This window comes from Schistocerca americana, chromosome 11 (assembly GCF_021461395.2).
Source record: "Schistocerca americana isolate TAMUIC-IGC-003095 chromosome 11, iqSchAmer2.1, whole genome shotgun sequence".
Classification (NCBI taxonomy): Eukaryota; Metazoa; Arthropoda; class Insecta; order Orthoptera; family Acrididae; genus Schistocerca; species Schistocerca americana.
This window is the reverse complement of record NC_060129.1, coordinates 22,385,834-22,401,227: the sequence shown is the minus strand read 5'-3', so window position 1 is coordinate 22,401,227 and position 15,394 is coordinate 22,385,834. Positions and strand designations below refer to the sequence as shown.

At 42.6% G+C, this 15,394-nt stretch overlaps 1 protein-coding gene across 4 annotated transcripts in view; it reads right to left on the bottom strand.

The window, feature by feature from the left end:
* LOC124553721 (protein brambleberry-like) overlaps window positions 1–15,394 on the bottom strand; it is a 200,722-nt gene that overhangs the window by 109,473 nt on the left and 75,855 nt on the right. For all 4 annotated transcript variants that reach the window (XM_047127637.1, XM_047127638.1, XM_047127636.1 and 1 more), the window contains exon 5: window positions 12,533–12,722. In XM_047127637.1, the coding sequence (XP_046983593.1) occupies window positions 12,533–12,722 (190 nt within the window). The remainder of the gene's footprint in view (window positions 1–12,532; window positions 12,723–15,394) is intronic.

Here is a 15,394-nt window from a genome sequence, read left to right as displayed (position 1 = left end):
TCCCACCAATGGTAAGCAAGTATCGCTTTACCCCATGCGATCTTTTTCTTTTCAGTGTTTATTTCAACCGTGGGCACTGGGAAAGAGGCGCAATCCAGGAACACATTGGCTTATATATGTACTTTACTGCAGGTTGTGAGGTTTTGCAGCGACACCACCAGAAATGAATTCGCGAATGTCATTTGCCCCGTGATTCTGCTGCTTTTCTTCCCCCAGATTCACGGCTTCCCGAGACCGCGTGGCCTTTGCAGCTACCCGCTGGTGTCACCAGGGCACCCCAGGAGGAGCAGAAGAACGGGGCACCCTCTCCCCCGCCGATCCCACGGACCTGGACCTGCCATCGCCTTCGCCCTCAGGACTGGACACGTGTCCCGGTAGCAGTTTTCCGAAGGGTGTTTCTCGCAAACCAGATGGTGGGATACAGCTGGGAGTAGCGGCTTCCATCCCATCACAATGTCCAGTGTCCTCCCTCCCTTCCTATCGTCATTCGCATCCACACTATACGACAACGGTGTGGCATTTCGGGAGGGGGGGTGATGTGCTGGCGTACGCTGGTGCCAGCACATCGTGCGGCATAGAGGTTAACAGAGTGCCGATAGAGGCCAACGACAAGACTCTCCGGAAACAAGCTGCCAACGGTCTCTCAGCCGCCAGTATTTAGGATTGCTGCTGCAGACCAGAGGGCCAGTTTAGCCAGTTAGTTAGTTCGTTCGTTCCAGTAGCTCAGTTAGTTCGAGTCTGTACGACATAGAGTTCCAGTGTGTCACTGTGACAGAGCCACAGACTTAGCGACTAGCACAGAGGCAGGCAGCACAGAGCAACCTCGTAACGTACATAGCAGACTACTACCTCAACACCATTGTGGCAATGCGAACTATACAAAGAGAGCTGTACTTTAGCAGATAGAACTTTAACTTAAGTAGCTCTTTGTTTATGAGTAAAGGACGCAGTTCATTATCTACTGTGTCAGTCCACTAACTACGGATTTTTTTGATGAAAGAACGTAATTTTTAATGGCCATCAATACCTAGTAAAATGAGAAATGCTGCGCATTTTGAAACTACATAAGTGAAAACATTATACATTTATTTTTGTACTGAGGGTGTACTTTTCCATAGCACAACATGTTAGCTGTGTTTTGGCTAAAGAAGCATAAAAATTCTGGAAAAGAAGCATATTTTAACATGGGAAGAAGAGAAGTGTGTAGGTTTTACGTAAAATTTGCCACTCGTGACACTTTTTTGAGTTACAAACGGTTAACAAGCCAGCGAAAACAAATTGCTGCCTTTTTTGCATTTTCAGTAGAATTCTTTTTAGATACTAAACAAAGCAGAGGTGAGAGTAGATATTCTGAATGGTCACCATGCAAGTGCGGGCACGGAGGGGTCCCGCTTAATACTTACAAAAAACGTTAACATAGGCTTCAGTTTAGGATGGCACTTCCCCTTGAACGCTCAGCATTTCTCCCACAGTGCCTGCCTGCGGCCCCCACCACTACGGCTCCCCCAAGCGTGCCCTGCCAACTGCGCATCTACCGGGCACGGTATTCTGTCTACCTAGTCGCATGAACTGCCACTACCCCTATGTCTACGGTTCACTTTGTTCCGTTCGGATTTATTACACACAAATTTTGGGAAGTAAATATCATAATTCGAACTCTGAAGAAATCATTCACAATATCTCTACGGTGTACAACTGGCTCCAAACAAAACCCTTAATTGCACATTCTCATTAGTAATGGAATTAGAAACACTCGCCCAGTAGCATGTAGCACCATTCATTCCCCTACTGACTGTGACAACGCATCACAGCAGGGACATCACGAGACACCAAAAGCATTGTGCAAACTGTCTTAATATGTGACTGACTTTAAATGATGACGCTAGGAATGTAGCACAATTGCCTACGTATTACTCACACAGGGATTGTGAGGTTAGATTAGAATAATTACTGCGCGCGCGCACACACATTCAATCATTCTTCCCATGCTCCATATGTGAATGCAACAGGAAGAAACCCTAAAAATTGTTACAGTGGAATGTATCCTCTACCATGCACCTCACAGTGGTTTGCAGAGTATAGATGTAGATGTCGATATAGACCTGCCACTAACAGGTGGTCACAGCTGTGTCCAAGGGGGCGTATACATTGCTCAGTCGTGTTCCTGTTGTTTCAAGTGAGGTGACTGCATGCAGAGGGGAAGGGCCACAAGAACCGTGAAGCTTGTGTATAGACCAACTGAGCTACCACAGCATTCCACTCTCTAAGTTGACAGAAATTCGCTTAAAACACTTTATCTCTTACAAAAAACACAAATTCATGTATCATATAGATCTCTACAGCTGGCATTACTATACTGTTGTCGCAAGCATTCTGGCCCCCTCGCTGTCAAATACCAATTGCTGTACCTTAAAGTACTCTGACACCAATCTCAAAGTACTCCGACACCGATTAGGAATAATCGGGCAGTGAATTGTTTTGTATTTTTACAGATACGGCCAAACACTGTTCGAGCACAGAAGTATAGTGAAACCGCAACTAAATTCACAATCTCATACTTTCACAGAATGCATGAGAAAACCAAAATATGACACCTGTACTTTGTAGAATTGTGAGTATAGCCACAATGCTGTAATTTGCAAGAACAGTCAAAAAGAAACACAGATATCCAAATACAACAGCAAAGTGAGTACAATTTATAATAAAGTCAGGAAAATGAACAGTTTAATACATTGCAGTGAACAACTCTGCAACAGCTAGCACCGTGCCTAAATGACGAGAGGCGCCGTCCGTCTCTAAGCACGCAGCTTCGTAATACGCCTTTTTCGGCAGGAACTGCATAGACAGCTATTGCCAAGAATTTAGTCCCGTATAGATATACTGTCAGTCAGCAAGTTCATTCCACCGCTGGCCACTAGTGATACGAAACATTGTCTCACCGAAGGTAGAAGTCACCTATAGGGCAATGGATTCGTGTACTGTTATTGTGAGATATGAGGGCAGACATATCAGGTTCCACACGTCACCCCACGTAAATGTTCCCCACAACAGAAAACCAGACCACTTCGCTATTGGCAAGCGGGACGTGCCTCCTCGTGTGCTTCCAACAGGTTCCCAAACTTGTCAGTCCAGGGAATCTATCTTCGTGCTTCAAGTGTGTGCTGGTGTTGACGCTGACCTCTGTGCCCTGTGGGCAGTTGTCGTGTGTGGAGCAGTCTACTGCAAAGCTAGGGGCCACTTCCAGACGGCACACCTGATCACCAGCTGTCGCCATCCTCTGGCACTGAACTCGAAACTGGTTTCCTGTGCTGTGGCACACCTAACCACTGTCACAGCCCGAGACATTCGCCAGAGACTCCCGTCACTGACACACCGTCGCGTACGGTAGTCGACTGGCGGCACTTTTCCCCGAGTCCGGGTATGAGCCCCGAGGGGCTGGCTTCTACCTCGGACCTATGCACTTGCTCGATTTTTGGCCTCTTTATGCATTTCCCAAAATTGTTTATTATTCTTGACAGTGTGAATGTTCTGCATGCCTCTGACCTATTATTTTTCATGTGACACACCAGTGTCAAGTACAAAATATTTTCAGCATTTGAACAGAACCACCTGTAACTGAGTGCAGAACGATTAAGTCTCGTATCGTGAAGTTGTTTGTTCGATTCTTGGTGTTGTTGTTGTTGTGGTCTTCAGTCCTGAGACTGGTTTGATGCAGCTCTCCATGCTACTCTATCCTGTGCAAGCTGCTTCATCTCCCAGTACCTACTGCAGCCTACATCCTTCTGAATCTGCTTAGTGTATTCATCTCTTGGTCTCCCTCTACGATTATTACCCTCCACTCTACCCTCCAATACTAAATTGGTGATCCCTCGATGTCTCAGAACATGTCCTACCAACCAATCTCTTCTTCTAGTCAAGTTGTGCCACAAACTCCTCCCCAATTCTATTCAATACCTCCTCATTAGTTGTGTGATCTACCCATCTAATCTTCAGCATTCTCCTGTAGCACCACATTTCGAAAGCTTCTATTCGCTTCTTGTCTAAACTATTTATCGTCCACATTTCACTTCCATGCAAGGCTACACTACATACAAATACTTTCAGAAACGACTTCCTGACAAATCTATACTCGATGTTAACAAATTTCTCTTCTTAAGAAACGCTTTCCTTGCCATTGCCAGTCTATATTTCATATCCTCTCTACTTCGACCATCATCACTTATTTTGCTCCCCAAACAGCAAAACTCCTTTACTACTTCAAGCATCTCATTTCCTAATCTAATTCCCTCAGCATCACCCGACTTAATTCGAATAATTCCATTATCCTCGTTTTGCTTTTGTTGATGTTCATCTTATACCCTCCTTTTAAGACACTGTCCATTCCGTTCAGCTGCTCTTCCAAGTCCTTTGCTGTCTCTGACAGAATTACAATGTCATCGGTGAACCTCAAAGTTTTTATTTCTTCTCCATGGATTTTAATACCTACTTCGAACCTTCCTTTTGTTTTCTTTATTGCTTGCTCAATATACAGATTGAATAGCATCAGGGAGAGGCTACAGCCCTGTCTCACTCACTTCCCAACCACTGCTTCCCTTTCATGCTCCTCGGCTCTTATAACTGCCATCTGCTTTCTGTACAAATTGTAAATAGCCTTTCACTCCCTGTACTTTACCCCTGCCACCTTCAGAATTTGAAAGAGAGTATTCCAATCAACATTGTCAAAAGCTTTCTCTAGGTCTACAAATGCCTTTCCTTAATCTTTCTTCTAAGATAAATCGTAGGGTCAGTATTGCCTCACGTGTTCCAACATTTTTACGAAATCCAAACTGATCTTCCCCGAGGTCGGCTTCTACCAGTTTTTCCATTCGTCTGTAAAGAATTCGCATTAGTATTTTGCAGCCGTGACTTATTAAACTGATAGTTCGGTAATTTTCACATCTGTCAACACCTGCTTTCTTTGGGATTGGAATTATTATTGGTATTAGCAGCATTTTTTTAGTTTTATTTGAATTCTATAATTATTACCAAATAGCTATGTTAATTAACATAACTGAACAACTAATTTTCACAAAAATGATATCTCTTGTTTTTAATTACTAGCTGTATGAAACTAAATTTAAATTTGAAGCATCCGTGCAAAACGTCTTGCTAAATAAAAAGGATTATATATTTTAACAATACCATAATGATATTTTCACTCTGCAGTAGAGTGTGCCTGGTATGAAACTTCATGGCAGATTAAAACTGTGTGCCGGACCGAGACTCGAACTCGGGACCTTTGTCTTTCGCAGGCAAAGGTCCAGAGTTCGAGTCTCGGTATGGAGGAGGAGGATATTGGTGTTTAACGTTCCGTCGACAACGAGGTCATTAGAGACGGAGCACAAGCTCGGATTAGGGAAGGATGGGGAAGGAAGGCGGCCGTGCCCTTTCAAAGGAACCATCCCGGCATTTGCCTGGAGTGATCTAGGGAAATCACTGTCTCGGTATGGCACACAGTTTTAATCTGCCAGGAAGCTTCAACAATACTGTTCTATCTCTAGAAATAAAGAAAGGATTTTCTTTTCTTTTTGATGTTTCACGTTTTTAAGTATGACGCAAATGTAAGAGGGCTAGTCGTAAAGGACTCTTCATTAGATACCTTTTACTTCTAGTTAAGAACACCACTGTACCGAAACAAGCATCTCAGGGTGCTTCTCAAAAATTATTCTACTACTGTTTGATGATCTATGCAAACCTCTCATCCTTATTTTGGTGAAATGTAAAGGGTAATGAATATGTCTATTCATGTAACTTTGAGATTCAGTAGTATTCATTTGTACTTTAAATGATTTATCTCAGACACAAACAAAAAAGTTATGTCCGAGTGTAATTCTATGACAACCGCAACATAGGGCAGTGACGACACCTACTGGGAGCCTGCTGGTTTCCCCTTTCTACCCATCCTTCTCATATTCCCACTTGTGCAGACAGTGCCCTAAGGGGACTGCACATTGCTTGATTCCAGGACTCTGTGGACTTCTGTTATTCCACGTAACGTGTCACAATTATGTCCCAACCTAAGAACAATAGCAAACAATATCGAAATATTTTATGGTATGATCATTTGTAAATTGATCTTCTAAAAGAAGACAGCTCAGTCACTAAGACGATATCTTAATATGATTTAATGTAAAAAGGGCTGAAGTTTAGAGCTGAAATAATAACCAGAGTAATACGCACAGAGCACATCCTATTATTTCAGTATATTTGAGATTCCTATGCCATAATTACTGGGCCAGAGCAAACATCCAATAAAAGAACAACTTTTCAGATTTGACTGTGTGTCTGGGAGGAGGATTACACAAACTTGAAAAAGAATAACATCTCACCATCCTCCATGCACTTATTTTGCGAATGAGGTACTGATGATTTCTTACTCGCTCCTTTAATACCCATAAAACCAGCCAAGCAACCAGATCGAGGTACATCTTGAGAAAATATAAGGCACACATTTAATTTCCTGTTTGTTTGCAGAAACAGGTTGGGTGGGCACAACCCACTGATAAAGTGCAGTAATTCATTTTCTCCAATTGAAGGGGAAGAGTAATGACTTGGGTACAAAGTTGCTAGTTGAATTTATTCTGTGTGATAGTGAAATGTAGAGGAACATCACAGATATCAAGGTAATGCCATCCGAGACATGGGCATCAACTGCTAACAATGAACCTGAGAGAGGGACTAAGGATGAGAAAGGGACAGGTAACCAGGATAGGTACGTTATGGAATGGAAGCTGGAAGAAGAAGAGAATAGAGTAAAGTGCCTGGGAACAGTGGAGGAAAATCTCCCAACGGATGAACCATAAACGACAGAAGAGGAGTGGGGTAGATTTAAGAGGATATCTGTAGGTAATCTGTGGGAGGACAAGTAACAAAAAGAGATGCAAGAAACAAAAGATACACCTACATCTACATGGTTACTCTGCAATTCACACTTAACTGCCTGGCAGAGGGTTCATCGAACCATTTTCATACTACTTCTCTACCATTCCACTCTCGAATGGCACTTGGGAAAAAGGAACACCTGAATCTTTCCATTTGAGCTCTGATTTCTCTTATTTTATTATGATCATTTCTCCCTACGTAGGTGGGCATCAACAAAATATTTTTGCATTCGGAAGAGAATGTTGTGATTGAAATTTCTCGCCGCAAAGAAAACCACGTTTGTTTCAGTGACTGCCACCCCAACTCGCGTATCATATCAGTGACACTCTCACCCCTATTGCGCAATAACACGAAATGAGCTGCACTTCTTTGCACTTTTGCGATATCCTCCGTCAATCCTACCTGGTAAGGATCCCATGCCGTGCAGCAATATTCCAGCAGAGGACGCACAAGTGTAATGTAGGCTGTCTCTTTAGTGGGTTTGTCGCATCTTCTAAGTGTTCTGCCAACAAAGCGCAGTCTTTGTTTTGCCTTCCCCACAATATTATCTATGAGGTCTTTCCAATTTAAGTTGCTCGTAATTGTAATTCCTAGGTATTTAGTCGAATTAACAGCCCTTAGATTTGTGCAATTTATCATGTACCCAAAATTTATCAGATTTCTTTTAGTACCCATGAGGATGACCTAGCACTTTTCTTTGTTTAGTGCAAATTGCCACTTTTCGCACCATACAGAAATTCTCTCTAGATAATTTTGTAATTGGAACTGATCATTGGTGATTTTACTAGACGGTAAATTACAGCGTGAGCTGCAAACAATTTAAGGGGGCAGCTCATATTATCACCTAGATCATTTATGTAAATCAGGAACAGCAGAGGGTCTATGATACTACCTTGCACAACGCCAGATATCACTTCTGTTCTACTTGATGATTTCCGTCTGTCACTGCGAACAGTGACCTCTCTGAGAGGAAATCACGAATCCAGTCACACAACTGAGACGATACTCCACATGCACACAATGTGATTAATAGCCGCTTGTGAGGAATGGTATCAAAAGCCTTATGGAAATCTAGGAATATGAAATCGATCTGAGATCCCCTGTTGACAGCACTCATTACTTCATGAGAATAAAGAGCTAGCTGTGTTGCACAAGAACGATATTTTCTGAATCCGTGTTGGTTAAGTATCAATAAGTCATTTTCTTCAAGGTGATTAATAATGTTCGACTAAAGTATATGCTCCAAAATCCTACTGCAAATTGAGGTCAGTGATATTGGTCTGTAATTCAATGGGTTACTCCTATTTCCTTTCTTGAATATTAGTGTGAACTGTGCTACTTTCCAGTCTTTAGGAACAGACCTTTCTTCAAGTGAGCGGTTGTATATGATTGATAAGAAAGGCGTTATTGTGTCTGCATACTCTGAAAGGAACCTGATTGGTATACCATATGGACCAGAAGACTTGCCTTTCTTAAGTGATTTGAGTTGTTTCTCAACACCTAAGGTATCTACTTTTATGTCACTCATGCGAACAGCTGTTCTGGTTTTGAATTCTGTAATATTTACTTCGTCTTCTTTCGTGAAGGAATTACGGAAGACTGTATTTAGTAACTCTGCTTTAGTGGCACCATCATCGGTAACATTTCCATTGCTATGGCGCAGAGGCGGTATTGACTGTTTTTTACCACTGGTGTACTTTACATACGACCAAAATCTGTTTGGATTTCTACCATATTTTGAGACAATATTTCATTGTGGAAACTATTAAAAGCATCTCGCATTGACGTCTGCACTAAATTTCGAGCCTCCGTGAAACTTAGCCAGTCTTCGGGATTTTGCGTTCTTCTGAATTTGGCATGCTTTTTTCGTTGCTTCTGCAACTGTGTTCTGACGTGTTTTGTGTACCATGGTGGATCAGCCCTGTCTCTTATTAACGTATGTGGTATGAATCAATCTATTGCTTTCAATATTGTATTTTTGAATTTGAGCCATATCTGGTCTACACTTACATAATTAGCTTGGAAGGAATGGAAACTCTCTATTAGGAAGGCATCAAGCGAATTTTTATCTGCTGTTTTAAAGAGCTATATTTTACATTTATTTTTAGTGGTTTTGGTTGACATGGTTTTGAGCCTCGTTACAATGACCTCGTGTTCACTAATCCCTGTACCCGTCATGACGCTCTCTATCAGATCAGGATTATCTGTGGCTAAGAGGTCAAGTATGTTTTCGCAACCATTTACAACTTGTGTGGGCTCATGAACTAATTGTTCCAAGGAATTCTCAGAGAAAGCATTTAGTACAATTTCAGAAGATGTTTTTTTTGTCTACCACCAGCTTTGAACATGTATTTTCACCAACAAATCGAGGGTAGATAGAAGTTTCCACTAATTATAATTGTATGAGTGGGGTACTTATTTGTAATGAAATTCAAGCGGAGAAGAAGAATATGTTGTTTAGGGTGCAATTCCACAATAGCACACTAGTACAAGAGAAGAGTACCAGACAAGAAAGAGCTGAAAATTATCCCTGTAATGGTTATAGATATACTACCTAAAGCAACACAAGAAAATTTGTGCCAGACTGGGACCAACCCAAATTTCCTCACGTCACACATCTATTTCTTCTCACAATTTATTAATGCATTTAACCACATTCCCACATATTGGGAGTCCTGTGAAGGTTTTAGAATTAAGAGGAGAAGTCGTAGACTATCATTGTCATTTTCATCATAGGCCCATCTTCGCCTTATGTATATAATTATTTTTGATGACATACTACAGTTTCAAATATTTAAATTTATTCCTACGAATATGAAAAGAAACAGATAGGTGCATGACATGGAAGTTTGGGTCGGTTCTGGGAGCATGCTCGGATAGCCAAATGGTAAGGTGACCACTCAAGATAAGCAGGAAATTCAGGTTCAAGTCCCAATCCGGCACATCTATACCTATTACAGTAAGTTGAACTTCAAGAGTAAGTTTCAATATTTGAATCTGTAGTCTATTATCAAACATAAATATTGGATAGAAAGAAAGAAGCTGAGAGAGTGGCGGCAGATGAGAGAATAAGGCGATGGAAGAGGGAACCAGAATGATGGCGGAAGATAATGATGGTTCAAAAAAGGTCCTGTATGGTTAAAACTGTGCGGCAGAACAATATGACAGACTGTGTCTGAATGGTGAACACAAGTGGTCAACAGGCAGAAAATAAGCAGGAACTTGAGATCAAGTGGGGGGAGTATTCTGAAGAACTCCTCAATCCAAATGGAGACCTGAACAAGGAGGAAGATGTGGAACTGCAAACAGAAGAGGACTTAAGATGGAGAGAAGTGGAAGATAAATTGAAAAAGAAGAAAGAGTGAAATGGACCAGGTTTGGGTGAGCTGAGTGTAGGAATGGGGTGAGAGCAGGAGAGATGGGGGTATGATGGATCTATCAAGTGATAAAAATTGTGTTGAAAAAGGAGGAGGACCCCAGAAAATTTGAAGAAGGGAATAACTGTCCTGATTTTCAAGAACGATAATAGCAAATGAGTGCAAAAACTGTCAGGGAATCACACTTATGAGAAGGAAATACGATAGTACAAGATGATGGTTTCAGAGTATGAAAGCCTACAGAAGCTCTGATTGTCACTCTAATACAGCTACAGAAATAGCACTTTGAACATTGAATAGATATTCTGACAGTGATGGCCTTCCTGGGTATTGAAAAGCATACAATAGTAGTGTACGGTGGTGCAAGGTTTGGGAGTTCCACGGGAACCGATGAGGATAAGAGAAATCTACAACGATGGAAGTATAAGCTGTGTGAAAGTGGAAAGAGAGAGCTTGGTCTGGCAGGAACAGAAGAATGGCTGAAGATGGGAAAAATCCACTCTCACCATTGCTTTTCACTGTGGTGATGAATGAGATTAGCAACAGAGTGGCACAAGAACTTAGTGGAGCAAAGATGAAAGCAATGATATCTGCAGACGATTTCGTATATGGGGAGCAAGGAGAAAGTGCAGGAGCAACAAACTGGACAATAGTACGGGATGAAATTTAGCATAAGTAAGTGTGAAATGACAATCAAGGCCGACTACGGAAGGTGGAGAGTTTCTAGTACCTTTGATCCATAATGTGGGAGAGGCGAGCAGTAGCATTCTGGAAGTGTGTCAAAAGCCTGATCTGGAGCAGGGACATCCCTCAAAACAGCAAAAGGGTTATATACAGGATGTACTGGTCTCCTATCCTGATGTGTGCCACAATGAATTGTGTAATGAAAGGAAAAGGGAGAAGAAAAATACAAGTTAATGAGGTGAAATTCTTGAGAAATACTATTGGAGTGACAAGGATGGATTGGATAAGGAATGAGAGGATCACAGAATAAATGAAGAATGAACCATTACAGGACAGGGTAGAGGAATCGAGGCTTCGACGGTACGGAGACGTTAAAGTGAGTGAAGAGGGAACAAAGGCAGATGCAAAAATTAAAAGGGAAGGGAAAACAAGAGGAAGAACAAGAGATGGCTGGCTGAAAGGTGTGACAGACTGCGTGCAAAAGGCAGAAGAAGACTGGATCGAGGTGGAGAGCGAGAGACGTGGGAAGGCAGAAATTGATGGAGAGGCTAATGCTCCAAACAGACCCAGCCAGTTTCTTAAAAGTTTATAAGATGATGATGATACGGAGGACAACACTGCAAACACACACACACACACACACACACACACACACACACACACACACACACACACAAATAAATGAATAAAATTATTCAAGCTGATCGAAGTGTACAGCAACAATGCACCATCATATGCCACAGTAGACAGGAAATGCAAGTACTTCCAGTGTCTTCAAGTCTGAATGACAAAGAATCAAACGGCACACATCTCTCTGTGAAGACCCAGGAATTGCAATAGAAGTGGAGGCCCTGATGTTTGAAGACCTGCCTATATCAACGAAAGACAACAGTGCAAAACTGAGAATCAGTCAAGGATCAGTTTTCCGTCAACTTTAACATTTTCAACACACTGGGTTTCACTACTGTTCACACCCACCAAAGAAGCCTACTGAACAGACGCAATAGTGGAAACGGCGCACCTGTGGCGGCTCGGTGCAGACTACTACAGCAGCCTAATCACCACAGACGAGTGTCGACGCAGAGACAGAGAAGCAAAACGAGTTGTGGAAATGTGGGTTCACCACCGCCAAAAAAGGCCGACACCCAACTGCCACAATAAAAGGCGATACTGGTTATTTTTTTGTGAGGTGCTAACTGATTACGTTAGTGAGAGATACAAACTGCTACATGGCATTCTAGTGAAATCTCCTCACGAGGTTACAGCATTTTGTCTCACCTCCCATAATCACCCGACACAGCGCACGGTAACTTCCTCTCACCCCCCACCCCGGACAAAGTAACCGTTGCGCGGCAGGCATTTCTACGATGAGGACAGGTCAGTTTTTGAAGTGGAACACTTTCCAAACAGCCTAAGTGTAGACTTTTATGACAAAGGTCTCTGATGTCATCGGGAAAAATGTGTCAGATTGAAATGTGTGTACTTAGAACACGAATAACAGAGGTGTCTAGTTCAGTCACTTTAGGATTACCGCCTTCACCTGCACGCACCGAGCCTGTGCCGGACGTCCTCAGTCATGCGGGCGAGCTCGCGGTGGCCGGCGGCGATGAGCTGCTTCTCGCGCAGCAGGTCGCGCAGGTTGCTGCCCACGAACTGGCGGAGGCCGCGCTGCTGCTGCAGCAGCGCCTCCTGCCGCTCCAGCGTGCCCTCCGTCAGCTGGCCCAGCCGCTCCTGCTCACTCTGCACGCACAGTCACTGGTTACACCACTTCAGTCCAACTTTTTGTGCTCCGGCACATTTAACTAGTGTGAGCCCTACCGACATCACAATCATTATCCTACTACTACTACTACCACCACTAAAAACAATTACAATTAAAATTTCTTACACTACAACCTATATAATGAATGTGAAGTCTGGCGTGACACATTCCTTGTAAACTTATAAAAATCCCGTGTTTAGCCGGAACATGTTAATCCATATTCTATCAGTGGGTCTGTCACACTGTATTCGTATTTACTGTCGACGATGCTCGTACATGAAAATGTGACCTCACAAAGATACAACATGTGATCAAAAGTATCCGGACACCTGGCTGAAAATGACTTACAAGTTTGTGGCAGCCTCCACCAGTAATTCTGGAATTCAATATAGAGTTGGCCCACCCTTAGCCTTGATGACAGCTTCCACTCTCGCAGGCTCACCTTCCATCAGGTGCTGGAACGTTTCTTGGGGAATGGCAGCCCTTTCTTCACTCTGTCCTGCACTGACGAGAGGTATCGATGTCGGTCGGTGACGCCTGCCACGAAGTTGGCATTCCAAAACATCCTAAACGTGTTCTACAGGATTCAGGTCAGGGCTCTGTGCAGGCCAGTCCATTACGGGGATGTTATTGTCGTGTAACCACTCCGCCACATGCCGTGCATTACGAACAGGTGCTCAATCGTGTCTAAGATGCAAACGCCATCCTCAAATTGCTCTTCGACGGTAGGAAGTGAGAAGGTGCTTTAAACATTAATGTAGGCCTGTTCTATGATAGTGCCACGCAAAACAACAAGGGGTGCAAGCCCCCTCCACGAGAAACACGACCACACTGTAACACCACCGCCTCCAAATTTTACTGTCGGCACTACACACTCTGGCAGATGATGTTCACTGGGCATTCGCCTTAGCCCCACCCTGCCATCGGATCGCCACATTGTGTACCGTAATTCATCACTCCAACAAATGTTTTTCTACAGTTCAATTGTCCAATGTTTACACTCCTTACACCACGCGAGGTGTCATTCGGTATTTACCGACGTGATGCGTGGCTTATGGGCAGCTGCTCACCCTGAAATCCAAGTTTTCTCACCTCCCGCCTAACTGTCATAGTACTTGCGGTGGATCCTGATGCAGTTTGGAATTCCTGTGTGATGGTCTGGATAGATGTCTGCCTATTACACATTATGACCCCTCTTCAACTGTCGGCGGTCTCTGTCAGTAGACAGACTATGTCGGCCTGTGCGCTTTTGTGCTGTGTGTCCCTTCACGTTTCCACTTCACTATCACATCGGAAACAGTGGACCTAGGGATGTTCAGGAGTGTGGAAATCTCGCATACAGACGTATGACACAAGTGACACCCAATCACCTGACCACGTTCGAAGCCCGTGAGTTCCACGGAGTGTCCCATTCTGCTCTCTCACGATGTCTAATGACTACTGAGGTCACTGATATGGCGTACCTGGCAGTAGGTGGCAGCACAATGTACCTAATATGAAAAAACGTATGTTTTTGGGTGTGTCCAGATACTTTTGATCACATAGAGTATGTTGAACCAAATCAAGAATACGTTTCCAAGTAATGCTAATGATCGTCCACCAGAGACCAGAAATTGCCTGAAGTTGTATAAAATGATTTCGAGGATTTCTCTCCTGAAGATATGAAATTTTCATTTTTAATTTTTCAAAATTCCAATTTCTGAAGCTCTCTCATACCCTCCCTCCAAGCTCAGTAATACAAACAGAAACGAATGGATTACTGGTAAGCATAATCACTAGTTCAATTGTAGAAAACTGGCTCAACTTGTCATTAAATTCTGTGGTTAGAAGTTAAAGATGCTTGGCAAAAGATTATCACAGTTATTGACATTCATAGTTCCCAGAACTAAATTCAAAGCTGGAAAGGGTAATACGGGATTTCTTTTTAAATGTGCAATCCATAATTTCAGTTTCCTCTGGAAACCATTTACTGTACTTTTCACAGCTGAAATTTTGCAATTTTTTCCTTGTAATTGGAGGTTTAGCTCACTTAATTTTGAGGTGATATCTGCCGAGAAATCTAAATTTTGGAGGCACAATATCTTGTCAGTTTTTCGACTATAAGGCCTAGAACACAATTTCAGAAAATCTGGTTTCTCATCCAGAAGATTGCAGAATCATTGTAGAGTTCTCCCCCTAATAACGAGGAGAAAATGGTAAGCTCCACAACCAAATTTCCCAGAAACTTGGCTCAATGGAAGTGGGGTCAAAGACAGCGAACACGTGTCTTGGCTTACCCTTACAAACTCGACCATTTCCGGGAAAAAGACTAGCAAAGTTTTCAAGGTACTCTGTGTGCATTTTAGCACACAATAAGTACAACTGAAGCGGTCGCACAGTTGCTGGTGTTGTGGCTTCACACTCTCACACCCCATGTTTGAAATCCAATTATTACTTTTATTTTCATTTATCTATTAATTCATCGATTAATTCATCTATTAATTGTCTGTCTCACAACTGAATTAAAAATAAGAAGAGAAGAATGAGAAAATCTTAAATTTTTTTAGTGAAATCCCTGTAGTGTATCTTGATTCATAATCAATAACAGCTACCAATTTTCAGAAACAATGCTGCGAAGTTATTGCCAACTCATGAAATCTTCAGCAGTGTT